General features: G+C 31.4%; 1 protein-coding gene across 1 annotated transcript; it reads left to right on the top strand.

Moving 5' to 3' along the window:
• Nucleotides 1–8,778: 8,778 nt before the first annotated feature.
• On the top strand, nt 8,779–15,595 carry LOC114748131 (shaggy-related protein kinase kappa). The gene is made up of 13 exons (XM_028936482.1): nt 8,779–9,029; nt 9,418–9,639; nt 9,939–10,031; nt 10,151–10,210; nt 10,316–10,588; nt 11,166–11,240; nt 12,052–12,108; nt 12,188–12,328; nt 12,409–12,459; nt 12,793–12,888; nt 14,139–14,328; nt 15,178–15,231; nt 15,313–15,595. Exons 2-13 carry the CDS (start codon nt 9,493–9,495, stop codon nt 15,363–15,365), a joined length of 1,290 nt encoding a protein of 429 aa, XP_028792315.1. The 5' UTR covers nt 8,779–9,029; nt 9,418–9,492; the 3' UTR covers nt 15,366–15,595.
• Nucleotides 15,596–16,251: the final 656 nt, after the last annotated feature.

The following is a 16,251-nucleotide window of genomic DNA, read 5'->3' as shown; positions in this document are numbered from 1 at the left end:
ATAGTGCCAACAAAACAAAGTTTTAGGAGCTAACGGTGCTGCCAACTGCCAACGGGGAAAAAATAATTTAATACTCCTCCGATCTTAAATATGAAACTCTTATACTAGTGTGTATAAGAGTCTTATATTTAGTTCTAAATATAAGAATCTTATACTAATGTGTATAAAGATCTTATATTTAGGACCGGAGGAGTATAGAAAAACACAGAAGTATCACATTAAGAATTGAGAAAGAAAAGCCAAAAAAACCTGCAAAATAATTTTTCTTTAAAAACAACATTCAAATAGAAATCACAATTAATTAACATTATTTTTAACAATTAAAAGTATAACATTTGGAAGGTCGAGCTTTACCCAGGAGAAGAGTTAGTGCCCATCTTCAAATCCTCATATCCTCAAAACTTGAGATTCTTCTCTGAAATTAAATGTCATTTTCTCTTCATTTAAGGAATTATCCAAAAAAAAAAAAAAAGAGTCATTATAATGATCTCTCCTGAGTCACAATGTTACAGATATTAATTACTTACAGGGTCCACTCCTCTATTAGTATCAATCACCGGTTGATTTTGCCCCCACTTGAAGCTAAATTATGTGGACAGGTTACTATCAATGGATGACTTTTACAACTATTATAATAATGAAGATAAAGGTATAAATATATGGTCAAAAAAAGATAAAGATATATATAAAAGATGCATAATTTTAAAGTATTTATTTATTTCTGATTTATGGTTATATATATTATGAAAATATATAGTCGGTATATTTTTTAAATTAAGCAATGCATTATTGATTATTTCAGCAAATTTTTAATTTATATGTTAAGATTATACTGCAAAATCACACGTATGTATCCCAACAAGCGATTATTTTCAACCAAAAAAAAATTATATTTTCAAAATTATCATTGATGATTCCTCTACGTTGGATCCATATGCCATTCACCAAAAATATACTAATGACGTAACTGTTCAAGACTACCTGCTCTATACGTGTCTCTCTTATCGCCCATGTATATGCACACACGCGCTCACACTATATCATTAATTGATTCTTCTCGAAAGTCATAGCTTCATCCCATCAATGTGGCCAGAATATTCTGGCAGTAGCAGCTCCAAAAGAATAAACTGATGAATTTAATACATTATGTCTTCATTATTTTTATTAGAGCCTGAAATTTTTTTTCCCAACATAAGAGCGAATTTGAATTGTTTTGATTCTTTTTATAAAATTCTGATTGAGGTTATTTAAACATTTAATGTGTTTTTATCATTTTTATTCCTAATCAATTTCATATATTGTATTAATAAAAAGGTTAGCAACTCAACACAATACGTTTTCTTTCATACTTTCTTCCACTGCAATTTTATCTCTCTCTCACTTACCTTTTATATATAAGAGCATACTTAGAAAAAATTTTATTTTTTTTATATTTCTTATATTTAATTAATTTTAATTTTTTTAAAATAGCATAATTTGGTTGTCAAGCTCTTATTGAAACGACCTGAGCCAGTATCAATGATAATTTCTCAATATAAAATATAAAATTTATAAGGAATTAATACTCATAAGATGCGTACGATTTGGTCGCTTTATCCTTTGTGTGTTTTTCATTACTTTACTTTCATTACATTTCGATAGATTTTGTGCAATTTTTTTTCTATTTCTTCAACTTTTATACATTTTAGCACAATTAATTTTTTAAAATATCAAAAAGATTATGATATTTCAAAAGAATATCTTATTGCTCTTATCATTTAAAAACAATTTTGATTTTATGATCATCATTTTCAATAATGCTATAATATTTTTAAGGCTCATTAACTTTTTTAAGAACTGATCAACAATAATGATGCCTTTTCAAACTGTTTGGTAGCAGGTTAATATTTTTGATTTTTTTTTTTTACAACGATAGGTCGATGGGTTTTTTTTTTTTTCCATCACAACTCACACACATCATATTTTTTATCAAACATTTGAACTCACAACCTCACGTTAGGCCACAAAATTATTCTTCATATTTTTTTTATTGCCTTGGTCAACATACATCCTTTAACGTATGGACACCAGAATATACGCACACTATCATATTTTTTCTCGTTTCTGAAGGCACACATAATTAATTAAGTCGGTTCTTCGTTGAAAAGTATGCACTACTGGACAAAAATAATTAATAATGGACGTTTTTTCCCCCCATTTATTTCAAATTTGTTCAAACAAGGTCCCGTTATCCTTTGATATTATATAAATGCTCAAGGGCAACGGGCATATCTGGTCTTCAAGCTGAGGGAAAAAAAAGTATCACCTTGAAGTTCCATGCTCAAACGCTAACATTGGCAAGCAGAAGCAAAATCAATATGTCGACTTTATATAGTAAAGAATATTATTATATATATATATATATATATATGTTACTTTACCTCCGATTTCAAATATAAGATCTACTTTATACTACAAAGTAAATCTTACTTTTAGAACTAGAAGTAACATTAATTTCTTCATTATTATGTAAATGTTTACAACCTCAACATTTTTCATATAAACCAATGGAATATAACTTTTTAATAGTTCGGAGAAATAATTGTATAGGTTACTTTTACATAATGCAATACATGATGCTTCTTCTCATCCCAAAATGCCCATTTAAAATTAAAGTAATTTGCAAAAATGTGTTAGTTCCCTTAAAATGCCTATTTTAATAATTTGTATGGGATGTTAATTTCCTTTACCAAAAACCCTTCTATATACGCAAGAGGTAGAGTTTAAGATAAATCTAAGATTAAGGTAAACTCCTTTTTTAAAACTCTTACATTGTAGAACTAAGCAGTATGTAGTTTAAAGTTATACTGCTTCCAACCCTCAATATAAAGCTAGTTGGGGTTGGATTTGGTTATATATATATAATACATCTATTCATTTTGTCTTTTATTTTTCTTCAAAATATCTCTGGGATTCTTATCAAGAAATAATTATGATAATTTAATGTATATAATTGAAGAGGATAATTTAAAGAGATCAACACATGTTTATGATAAATAACCAACTTAACTAATTTACTTAATATCTCTAAATTTGTTATCTAACTTTTATATTAAATCATGTAGTATCAAAAGTAGGGGCAAACCTTTTCTCTTCGAACCAGATTCTCTCTTTCATGAGAGATCTTAATTACATGAGAACAAGGGTTTTGTGAGCACGTGTTTATGTCCTGCGTTGGATACATTAATATCAGTTACAGGACTGATGAAGACGGCGATATGAAGGTCGGTGGTGGAGTAGAAAAAGCAGTAAATTTAGTGGGGAATCTTTCGATTCGGAATGAATAATAAAAATAATAATGAAGGATCAAATTAAAGGACTTTGCAAGTGTACGACGTTTCATTATGGTCGGTCTCTGATAATACAGCCACAAATAAAGGACTTTTGGTGTATGATTTACGTTGATGCTCTCATAGCCACCCACCCATGAAGTCTATGTCTTGGAAGTTGGAAGACGTTAAGGTATTCGGTTGGTGACCTTTGACAATTAAAATCTAAAAGGGAAGTTTCTTGAAAATATAACAATGCTACTCTTCAATTATTGTACGTTTTCTTAATGGAGGCACAAATGGTTGGTAATGAGTACTGAGCCAAAGTGATGAGAAAACGATGTCGTATGAAGAATGAGTTGTAGGCACATGTGATGTGTTATGCTTGTGGGTTGGCAGGAGGCTTTAGTCGCATATATGGTGGAGACATGAAACAATGGATCTAATAAAGGTTATATGTACGAATAAGGGTTAGGCCTAATAAAAGGAGTTATATCTCATAATGTGACAAATTAATATTTGAATCCCTGCTGAAAGATGTGTCCATATTTAGTGCTCGATAGTGCCTCGAATAGAATTGTGTCCAATAAAAAAATATCTATGCTTTAACAAAAAAAAAAGTAAATAAATAAATAAAGGTTAGATGTAACACACGTTAAGATATGGTCCTAGTCCATTTCTTCTCTGCCTGAGCATTTTCTAAAAACAATCATTTTTTTGTTAGGTGTATTTCAGATGCATATAAGTCTTCTTTTTATTATTATAATAAATGTAATACAATGAAACTAAAAAGAAAAAATAGGCCCTAATGTAAGATCTAATTAACTAATTTAAGTAGATTAAGGATGTTAGTTAAATTAGTTAATATGATTTTTTTAAAAACACTATAAATATCTTTCTTAATTTTCTCCCTCTTTCTCCTACTTGATTATTGTTGGGAAATATTATCAAGATTAATTTGGCAAAAAATTGGTAAATATATAAAATATGTCTTACATATAAGATTAACATTAATTCCTTCAATTAGGTCATAGATTAAGGACTGGAGGAGTACATATATATGTTTAGGTATATATGCTATGAGTTTACCAATAGCTATGGTTTAGGCAACTAGTGAAATATATTTAATTTAACTCGTAAAATATCTTTAATTTGATGTTATGAAGAGTTGTTAGTTTTGATGATTGCATCTTTTAATGTTTCACTTGTAATGTAGCTGTGAACTCTCCCCATCACTTGAATATTTGATGAAATGACCTCACTTATCTATAGAGTTAGCTCACTCTATTCTTTTTTATGATTATGTTTGAATGTTGCATTAAATTCTTGTGTAAATGAGTTCCATTTACCCCAGTTACTCTTAGTTTGGATGGAAAAAGAAAGCTAACGAGGAAAGAAGAAAGAAAAACTTTCATAAATAGTACATTTTTTTAATTATCTTTAGGAGTTTTCCTTTTGTAGTATTTTTACCCACTATGTTTTCTTCAGATTTTTTCCTTTCATTCAAATCAAACCTTAGTATGGTTCATTGTTTATATCCAATCTTAGAGAAATTTATATACTATTGTATCGCTGTGTCACAGTTGTGATTATTAAGATTGTGGGAATCTTAGGGAGGGATTTGTGAACATTGTCGCTGTGTGAAATGATGATTTCACAATTAAGAAAATATATATGTGCTGCCAATTGTATTGAATTACTAATTAAGAGTCCATTAAATTTTAAATATGTGATGAAAATTGTAAGAAGTGATCTTAAAGATTAAATTTGCGAAATAAAAATGACCAAAGAAAAAAGAAAGCATGGTCATACCGACGTGGAAATATATATGACATAAGGTATATAATGTAGCAAATGTTCGCTTGGCATTTTTTTTTTTGGGCTGTTTTTGCCCCGAAAGTTTTCATAAATTGCCTCGAAAGTTTTGAAAGGGGAGTAATTTTACCCAAATTTAACAGCAAAATGAAAAAGGCATATGAAAGACCGTTAAAAACACAAAACGAAGTAAATGATATAGATTATGAAATATATGGTACCACATGATGGCGCCCCACTTTGTATCTAACAATTAGCTAAATGGTAAGAGCTAGAGATTCATATTTAACTTTGACGAATTCAACTTGTTTATAGTGATACTGGAAGAAAAAGAGAATGGATTAATTAATCTAATAAAATTATATATGTAATTCCGACTTAATTATTTTTTTGGTATTATAACTATATATCATGAGAGACTGCCGAGTGAGAAATTAAAGCATACGATGATCCCAAGATGTTGATTGTAATATACCAAGTGGAGCACTATCATGTGGAGAGTTGTTTGCCATCTGCTCCTACCTCATTCTTTAGTGTTTGTTTACCATATGATCATCATCTATATCATTTTCATCATCTACATCATTGACTTTGTTTTGCATGTTTTTTTTTTGGTATATAAAAAATTTAGGTCAGTTAGATCCGGGAGCTTACCAGGGCCAGGACATACTTTCAGACTGAAAAAGCACTTACAGATTGCCAACCAATAAGATGTTCACATTGGTAGTGAGATTCGAACTCGCAATCTTGTAGGTTATGAGCCGATTCTTTACTAACTAAACCAACTCTTGTTAATCTTTATTTTGCGTCTTTATTAGTCTTTTATGTTCTCTTTTCTTGTTTTGCTATTAAATTTTTGGGTGACAATACTCTTTTTGTTTGATATTTTTGGGTTAACATTGCTCTTTTGTGAATTTTAGTATTTTTAGGGTAACATTGCTCTCTTGCAAAAACTTTCATTGAACCATACAAGGCGTAAAGCTAGCCGCGGCAGATGCTTATCAAGCTGCCATTAGTATAGGGCGGCATTGCTTTTATCTTGATACATTTCGGGATGACATTGAAACTAAATTTTTTTTCGAATTTTAACAAGGTCCTACGTTAGACCTCTTAGAGCTCTTGGGCAAAATTAGACACTAACCCAATAATTTTTCTACTTGTAAATATGTATGGTGTAATTTATTCTTGACTGGAGTAAAATCATCAGTGATAAAAGTCATTGCATCATTATAAAAACAAAAAATTAAAAAAGAAGAAGAAAGTTTGATATGTTTGGAAACAGTAGAGAGAAAGAAAATATATAGTGATGAGATTAGACTATTTACAGTCAAATTTCATTTTCACCTTATTCAAAGCCAAATATATCAAAACTCATTTCTACACTAGTGTTTAGTTCATTGGGCAGATTATTTTAAATATTGATAAGGATGTGATGTCATGAGCTTGAGTCAAATTTTCAAGCATATGAAACAAAAGGGTTGGTTTCTGCTTACATAAGCTTCATCATTTTTCAACCATCGATTAATATTTATAATATGATACTATATGTAAAATATTGATGGTGACAGCGTGGATTTTTATAAGATTAGTATAAAATTATACAACTCAATTTTCAATATGTTTTGGGAATGCTGAAATAACATATATATATAAAATTAATTTCCAAACAATATACTCCTCGGGTATTTAATATAGAACTTAATTGGTGAACTGATATTGGTCTTATATATACAAGACCTATTTTACATGTTTATCAATTTTTTTCTCATATTAACCTTATTGATCAATAATAATCAAGTAGGAGAGGGGGGGAGGGAATTAAGAAAAAAGTTTTGGATGTTTTAAAAAAACATATCATATTGACTAATTTAACTAACATCTTTAATGTATTTAAATTAATTAATCAGGTCTTATATTAATATGCGGAAGAGTATTTCACATTTTTCTTTTTGGTGAATAACAAAAACATGAGAATTGTAGTTGAGTAGATTGAAAAACAAACTACAATATACGTAAATCTAAGTAATATTATTCGTTATCCAAATGCTGTATAATACGCAGGAAAATGTGTTTATTATCAAAAAGATCCTACTAAAATTTCAACACTATTAGGGCGTGTTTGGTATGAGGGATTTGAGAGGGAGGGAAGAGAATGAGAGGGATTTTTATCGTTTTCTCTTGTTTGACAACATACAAATTTTAGAAGGAGAGGGTCCCTTCACTCCTCAACCTCCCCTACAAAATTGAAAGGATTTGGAGGGAAAGAGCAATATTTTACCATGTTGTGACCATTATGCTCATATTTTACTATGTTGTGGCCGTTATGTCCATATTTTGTTATGTCGGATTATTATACCCATATCTTAAATAAAATAAGAGCAAAATTGTCCATATTAAAATATTTTTCCCTCTCCTTTCCTCTTGTTTTATAAATCCAAATAAGATAATATTAAAATCCTTTCACTCTTCTCCTCTCCCCTTCCCTCCATTAAAATCCCTCCCCTCTCTTTCCTCTCATTGAACCAAACACACCCTTAGAGTTCTTTAGGAATAACCTTTTCATAATGATCATAACATATTTCGATATAAGCATATTTTTAATAATTTTATTTCAATATAATTATGTTTGATTGACCATAATTATGTGAGTAATTAATCCCACGGTAATTATCATATTTTTTAAAATTAGAAATATAAATTCATAATCTTATACGGACATGAAAATTCCTAGTCATATGCATAATTTTTTTTAGTGATCTTCTTCATAGATATTTATTAGTAGTATTTCATTGCCATTCTTTTACAAAATCCTATCTGTGGTCGTTATCATTTTAGTCCATTTTAATTTCTGTCACCACATCCCATTATTCCGTTTCTATAATTTCCTACAACCAAAGGGAATTTCAGTTTCATCTAAAAAAAACACAGAACTAAATAAGACGTATGAGTAACATATGCCATTATCGTTTCACTCAATTTTTTTGCCAACATATTTGTTTCATTAATAATATCTTCTTAATTATTTAGACTTTGAAGATTCCATTATTGTATAGAACAATGACACACAAAAAAGAATGTGAAAATTGCATAATCGCTAATTAAAGTTTTTTATAAAAGTGGGTTGTTATTTACGAGTTAAGTGTAAGAAATAAATCTGATTAGCGATTTAATAATTTCGAAGTTCATTTTCTATCATTTACTTGTTGGCCAAAAAAAATTGATGAATATATTATTCTATAGATTATATATATTAAAATTTTTTTATTACAAAAACATTTAGGTCAAATTATTTATATCTATTATGTTAAGTATTATAACTACACATGACCATATGTTTTTATTTTTTTCATGCTGGTTTGTAATTCATTACTATTAAATACTAATATTTTAAAAATTAAATATATGTTCGTGTGTGATTAGATTACTTGATATGATAAATATAAATAATTTTTATTAATATGGTAGTTTTTGTGGTAAATGATTAAAGAAAATATTTTAGCAAAATAATTTTTATTTTTATAAGTAAATAACTAACTAATCCCACTTTTAATTTTAAGATATGAGGGAATATTTAATAGTTTTATAATCACAAAATAGACAAATCGTTATAAAAAAAAATAGAGTGGATTCTGGATATGTGTCAGAAGCTCAAGAGAACGTTTGACAGAAAAAAAAGTTACTTGAGAGAAGGAAGGGACAGAACATCAAAACGCTGAACAGTATCACAGCGAGAGAGTTGAGAGAAAGAGAGCGAGAAACTGAGGGTAAGTGAAGAAAAATTAAGCAGTTTATCCGATCTTTCTTTCTGTGTATCACTTTTTTAGAGGGGAGCTTTGCATAGATTAGAGCGGAAGGTTAAGTACAATGAAAGTGCAGTGGCCCGGTTTTGATCAGGAGCACTTTAAGGTTAGTGGGGAGCAGCTACGGTTGTGTTTTTGGATTTTGATCGGTCGCTCTAATTTGTGGATTTGATGTTGTTTTAGATTAAGCTTAGATTCTTACTTTTTTAATTTTTTTGCGTTTGCAGTTTTTGGAAATGGTGTTCTTGGTGTTCACTGTTAAGTTTAATTTATTTACGGTTTAAAGGTTGTGATGATTTAATACTAGATCTGATTATTCTTCGTAGATATTTTTTTCTGTTTGATTGTTAGTTTAATTTTTGTTTGCTGAATGCTTTCGAATTTTTCTCTCTGTTACATTCTGCCAATCTTTGTGGGTATTTTACTTTGTGCTTTCTCTGGTCCTGTTTGCATATGTTGTCAATGAATTCTTATCGGGTGATATGTTCTTGAAGGAAATTAGCAACACAAGAGGTAGGTATCCAGAAGACAGCAGGTAGTAGAACTTGCGTTAGTTGTCACAGTCCTTCATGGCGTCTGCTAGCCTTGGAAATGGTGGGGCCAGCAGTTCAAGGTCTGTTAATGGATTCAGGGGTTCATCTAGTTCGGTGGATTGGCTCGGGCAAGAGATGCTTGAATTAAGGTTGAGGGACAAGATTGACCATGATGACGACAGGGTAAGTTTCTTGGTTATTCTCCCTTATCTTCTTGATGCTTGATTTTTTCAAATCAGTTACCGGGGGGGGGGGGGGGGGGAATCTCATTGCGAGCTTGGATTGCCTGCCAGAAAAGTTTTTCCTCATGTGCTCCTTGCTTGATAAGTTGCAAATGCAGGGCGGTTTTGAAGTGGTTCCTTAATCCTAAGGGCACTTAATTTGATTTAAGAAATGACCACTGCCAGAATTTACCATCCAAAAATTTCAATTTTGCTTTATTAGCTGTTCTTGTTCTGAGTTGTTATTAATTGGATTTCCAGGAAAGTGAGCCTGATATCATTGATGGTGTTGGCGCCGAAACAGGACGTGTGATAAGAACTAGCATTGGTGGTCGAAATGGTCAATCTAAGCAGGTAAAACTTCTTTTGACTGTTTGATATATAATAATATTTTTCAGATATTTATCTGATCGCAGTGAACTGCCAGCTGGTGACAGCAAGGTCCTTGATGTGTGCTTTGTTTGATTTGACAGAATGTCAGCTACATTGCCGAACATGTGGTTGGAACAGGCTCTTTTGGTGTTGTCTTTCAGGTGAGGGAGAGCTACATTGTTTTTCTCTTGATGTCTCTTGATCATAAGACATGCTTTTTAATGAGAATATAGTCGTAATTATGCTCACTTTAATGGTTTTATTAGGCAAAATGTAGAGAAACTGGAGAGATTGTAGCCATCAAGAAGGTTCTCCAGGACAAACGCTACAAGAACAGAGAGTTACAGATTATGCAAATGCTGGATCATCCAAATATTGTTGCCCTGAAGCATTGCTTCTTCTCAACAACTGACAAAGAAGAGGTTTACTTGAATCTGGTGCTTGAATATGTTCCTGAAACTGTTAACCGTATTGCAAGGCACTATAGCAGGATGAATCAGCGAATGCCTTTAATATATGTCAAACTATATACTTACCAGGTATGCTGTTGCCTATTTGTGTTTGATCTGGTGTGGAAACAGTTGAGAATAGGAAGAGACAACCATCCAATTTTTTAAATGATTACGAACTTGCAAATATCCCTTGTAAAGGAAGTTGTTCTGACAAATACTATGCAATGCCAAGAGCCTTTGGCTCAAGTGGCACCAAGTATCCTTCTGATGCTAACATTGTGGGTTTGAGCCACTCCTCCAAATGTCTCGGTGTTTGCCAAATAAAAAAGTTCCCTACTAAATTATGGATCATACTTGATTTTTTGTTATATATTTTTCTCTGCCTTTTATTACCTCATTTTGAGAAATTTTGACTCCAGCTTCGCTGCTGATTTCATTTTATTTTAACATTTGCCTCTGAATTTATAAACTGTGGATATTGCATTTATTTTTGGTTAGAGGACTTCCAAAAGAAGGAAAAACCAATAATCATTATGTGGTTCACACATTTTAAATCTCCAACCTCCCTTGTATGTTTGTGTTATTGCTAATAATAATATGAAAATGATATTGATATTACTAGTATTTTTATTATTATTTTCTTTTCTTATTTGTGTTGCTGCAGATTTGCAGGGCCCTTGCTTATATACACAACTGCATTGGAATATGTCATCGTGACATTAAACCCCAGAACTTACTAGTAAGACATCCCATTTTTTTTTTTTTTGGAGCAAATAGTAAGACATCCCATTGAGCTATTGATTTTGGTGTTATACTGAGCGCTACAAAGTTTGTTTCCGTGGTATAAAGTTTTGCATGTTCATACCATCATTGAGCAGTGAAATTTTGTTTACACTCTAAATCTAAATAAATAAGCATATACACTGAAAGGAAACATTGCTGAAATGAAATCGAGGGCCAAAAAAAAAAAAAAAGACGAGGCTAGCTTGTTCTTGTCATATGAATCCAATGCCCAACTAATGCCTCCCTCCACCTTCATATGGCTGCATTAGCGAAGATTTAATTTCCCCTAAAAAGGCCTCATAATTGTCATCACATTACTAGGCATTGCTTTCAAGATTGCCACTGAACTTAGTCTTATAATGTATGGTTTTATGAATGCGATTTTACCTTATACTACGTTTTTATATTATCCATATTGCCGTGTTAATGGATGCTGATAGTCTTGTTTCATAATTAGTTGGTTAAATCTATTGACAGTGACATTTTCTAACTTCTTTCACTTTTACTTTTCTACGTGCCCTTTGAGTAATTTTTCTCCAGCATGATTAATATGTAAGAGTCTCCATAGAACCTAAACAATGATTATGAACGGATGAACTGCTGAAGAACAGATTCATTCTGATTATTTGGTCCTTGTAGCTTCATTTCGAAAACACATTCATAAGAACCGACCATCTGCTAGACAAACCTGAGGAGGAATATGTGCATATAGACGTCAGTAAATGCATGTTCTTTTGTTGTGTTCTAATTCATGTTGCTTATGCCAGGTGAATCCACACACGCATCAACTAAAACTTTGTGATTTTGGAAGCGCAAAAGTGTTGGTAAGATATTAAGCCCACTGGTGCTTGCTGGAAGTATTTGTTTCTTTGCTCAGGTTTTAATCATATTCTTGTTCTTCAGGTGAAAGGAGAACCAAATGTTTCTTATATCTGTTCAAGATATTACCGTGCTCCAGAGCTTATATTTGGTGCAACTGAGTATACAACTGCCATAGATATATGGTCAACTGGTTGTGTGATGGCTGAACTACTTCTTGGACAGGTAATAAAACCACATACACAGACGTGCCTCATTTTCTTAATGTCATTTTCTTTGTCACTGATGTCCAACTTATTTTGCAGCCTTTATTTCCTGGAGAAAGCGGAGTTGATCAACTAGTTGAAATCATCAAGGTGAGGGGTTAACTATCTTTTAGTCATTTGGGATAGTAGGCTCATATTTTACTAACCAAACATTGTGAAATCCGGATTACAATCTTAGATTTGTGTAATCCTTGCAATAAATTGTGTGATGCTTTTTGTTAGACTGAATAAATTCAGTCAGTTCAATGTGAAATGACCAATATGAAAATTTTCCCATTTTCTTTACACCCATGCTGAAGGAAAGGGAGAATTTAACTTATTTGTGTCATGGTTTCACTTTTGTGCTCTAAGTTGCACTTTTATACTTGTTTCTTCTTGGTATGAGCAAACTGGTGGCATAAAGGAGACGCTTCTTTTGTTCAGGTTTTGGGAACTCCAACCCGGGAAGAGATAAAATGCATGAACCCAAATTATACTGAATTCAAGTTTCCGCAGATCAAACCTCATCCATGGCACAAGGTTTGTTCTGTCTTGTCTTTGCTTACGTCCTTTAATTTGTTAGGAATGCTCTAGTAATCCATGATTTTTATTAACCCCCTCATTCTCAATCTCATTCTTTGCCAAAGTAACCTACATTTTTCCTATTTATGAGCCTATGACTTTATAATTAATATTTGTATCAGCAATTGGCATGGTTCGTTTGATGGAAGCATAAAGAAAAAAAATCTATTTCTTTCTACTATACTATCTATTATTGTAGTGTATAAAGTTTTACTCTATGAAGATAGAGGTTTAATATGAATCGATTTTCAATATCTATTTTCATATATATAGAACATCAATCACTTCTTTTTATTAATTTTTTATTTAAATTTTATTTAAATTTCATTATTTTTATTTAATTATTCTAAAATTATAACTAAAATTCTAAAATTATAAATAGAATATTATTATTATTTTATTTAATATTATTTATATTTAATTAATTCTATTTGGGTATTGTGCTGGGAAGAGATTCACAGAACTGGCTGATTAAGCTTTTAGAATTTATTTGTTCTTGGTTATTAGGATGTGGTGAACTTGTCAATTCATGTTGAGCATCTTGTAGGCAGATTGTTGTGAGGTTAAGGAAAAGCATTTTATCAGATAGATGGGATAATTTGAAGCATAATCCAAACGAAAGTTCAGTGGTCTCCCTTCAAAACGGAAAATTCTTGACTTGGTTTATTTTAAAATGAAATTGTTAAGAAGGAAGCTTATTTTTATCATTCAATGGTACGTGCTACCGAGGGATACAAATAAATATGGCTACGTAGTAAGGGTATTAAAGTAAATTGCTGATCAAGAATCCTATGATCTCCTTGTTGATATTGAGCAGAATGGTGCATAGATTTTGTGCATTATTGACTCTTCCTACTCCATGGATGATGAGATGTGGCGACATTCTTTTTTTTCAGAATTCAGAGACATGTAGTTTACTAAACAACCCTCCCCCAAACATCCCCCCCCCCCAAAAAAAAGACTCTTTTTTGAGGCAGTTTTGGTTGCCCATTGTGGGAGATCTCATAGACATGCCTAAATCAGGGATAGGGATTGCCATTTATTTCAATATGTTTGAAGATTAGTATTGTCATGATATGTGAATGTGAAGCTATCTCATCTTTGAGTTTTTGCAAATTTTAGCACAACTTTTGTTCTAGTGTTAATATTCTTAAAATGAATCTTTTTGGCACCGAGAATTTATACCTTGATTTATCCTTATCCGACAGGTCTTTCAGAAGCGTCTACCCCCAGAAGCAGTTGATCTTGTATGCAGATTCTTTCAGTACTCTCCCAATTTACTGCACTGCGATGCTGCAGCTGCTTGCATTCATCCCTTCTTTGATGAATTAAGGGACCCAAACACCCGCCTTCCTAATGGCCGCCCACTTCCTCCTTTGTTTAATTTTAAATCTCAGGGTGAGTTATAGAATTACTACCTAATAGATTGCAGTTGTTCTTTGGAAATCACTTTATCCGCAGCAAGATACCAGTTACTGAGTTTGCTCGTGACACTAGCAAATTTACTACACAGATATTATTGTAGATAAACTTTATGCTTTTGGTTTTGATTTATTTATTATGTATTCTTTGTCATGGTCTGTTGAACCAAAAATTAAAGATGTGTTAAGGAACATAGATAATTGTACTGTAATACCTAACATGTCCCTTCAAACAAAAACCCTTTGGACGTGGAATGAGGAGAAAACATGAATCTATCATGCCTTACGCTTGTGGTTGTGAATGGAGTTGGTAATAATCAAACTCCTATCATTTGTTCATAGCGGCTTTTGATACCATGTTAATACTATCGCAACTCAAGACTTGGTGATTTGAAGAACAATCAATTGTGTAAGTTGGGAGTGCTGAGAAAAGAAATTAAGGGGGACTATGGAAAATGTAATAGCTCTTTCAACCTCTATATTGAACTTGTAAAAATCACGTTGAGTTGACTTGGGTAAAACTAATTTATGAATGCATTGATGTTGATACTGGAAAAGAAAAATCTTGTTTTTGGGTATTAAAGTCGTATATATTTATACTGTGCTATTTTAAAATCTGAGTATCATTTTTGTTGAATTCTAAAAATATTTAAACTTCAAAATATTGTACAAAATCATGTGGTTGCTCAAAATGTGATTGGAACAACACCGTACCTTCAGGGCATTGAAGCCATACAAAAATCCAACAACTCTGGGCCTAAAGTAGGTATTTTCTTATGTTTTTGTCTTATGGCCGCCCTGATTTCTATATGCTTCATTCTTGCAGAGCTCGCCGGTATACCACCTGATATCATCAATCGGCTGATTCCAGAGCATGCTCGTAAGCAGAACTTATTTATGGCTCTGAACACCTAGCAACTTTTCCCAAACTCTGTTTTATCCAGTTGTTATTTCTTACCAGGCTGTAAATCATCTGGTGCATCTGAGAAAGAATTTCACAGAAAGAGTTCATAGGATATATATATATATGTATGCACCCTGAAAAAAGTTGCTGTAGTCCATGGAGTTGCTTCCTGTTGTTGCTGGAGAAACTGCTTTTTCCATGTACATCTGAGACAAAGTAATATTGAAATGAGTTTTGTAAGATAAGCGGTATGAGTTTGTATATGTATAAATTATACGATACAGCTTGAATTATGCCCCCAATCCATTCCAATTAATTTTGATGCTATGTTTTCCTTCAAGATGGACGGGTTTATGGTACGGATCATTTATCTTGTGTTTTTGAGCACTGTGGGTTGGATGTAAGTACATGAATTTAATTAATGGCACATTGTCTCTTTCCATTGGTGTTTGGATAAAACCAAGCTATAGTTTGAAAAATAGCTTCTACAAAATAGATTATTAGGAGAATAGATTTTGTGAAAAAGTGATTTTGATAAAGTAAGAGTATTTGGATAATCAGAAGTACTTTTTATATGTGCTAATTACTAAAAAAGGCACAAATTAATATGATAATTACATAAAAGATGGATTTTATAATTTATTTTAATTTGAAGGAATAAAATTGTTAATAATATATTTTTTACCAACATAATTAATGACATATAAGATAATGTAATTTATAAATAATTAATATTTGTATATATATATTTATAAAATATAAGATTAAATATGTTTATAAAAAATAATTAAAGGATATTAAAGTCATATTGTTGTTAAAATTTATTTTGACAGGTATAATCATACTTTTTAATTTAAGCCAGAAGCAGAATTTACTTTTTTAAAAACCATGGTTTTGATCCCAAACCATGATTTGTCAATTTTGTCCCTTGTTTGACAATTTTTTTTACCCAAATCATGATTTGGGATATTATCCAAACAGGCCCTTAAATAGGAT

This window comes from Neltuma alba, unplaced genomic scaffold (genome assembly GCF_004799145.2).
Source record: "Neltuma alba isolate B1F8T4 unplaced genomic scaffold, ASM479914v2 tig00005621_pilon, whole genome shotgun sequence".
Taxonomy (NCBI): domain Eukaryota; kingdom Viridiplantae; phylum Streptophyta; class Magnoliopsida; order Fabales; family Fabaceae; genus Neltuma; species Neltuma alba.
The sequence above is the reverse complement of the archived record's forward strand: the minus strand, read 5'-3'. Positions and strand labels throughout refer to the sequence as shown.

Excerpts from the sequence above, each read along its gene's own strand:
- LOC114748131 (XM_028936482.1), top strand. The coding sequence starts at position 9,493 with ATGGCGTCTGCTAGCCTTGGAAATGGTGGGGCCAGCAGTTCAAGGTCT. Across the intron at positions 12,109-12,187 it reads TTGGAAGCGCAAAAGTGTTG|GTGAAAGGAGAACCAAATGT; the intron begins GTAAGATATTAA and ends CTTGTTCTTCAG. Across the intron at positions 15,232-15,312 it reads GCTGATTCCAGAGCATGCTC|GCTGTAAATCATCTGGTGCA; the intron begins GTAAGCAGAACT and ends ATTTCTTACCAG.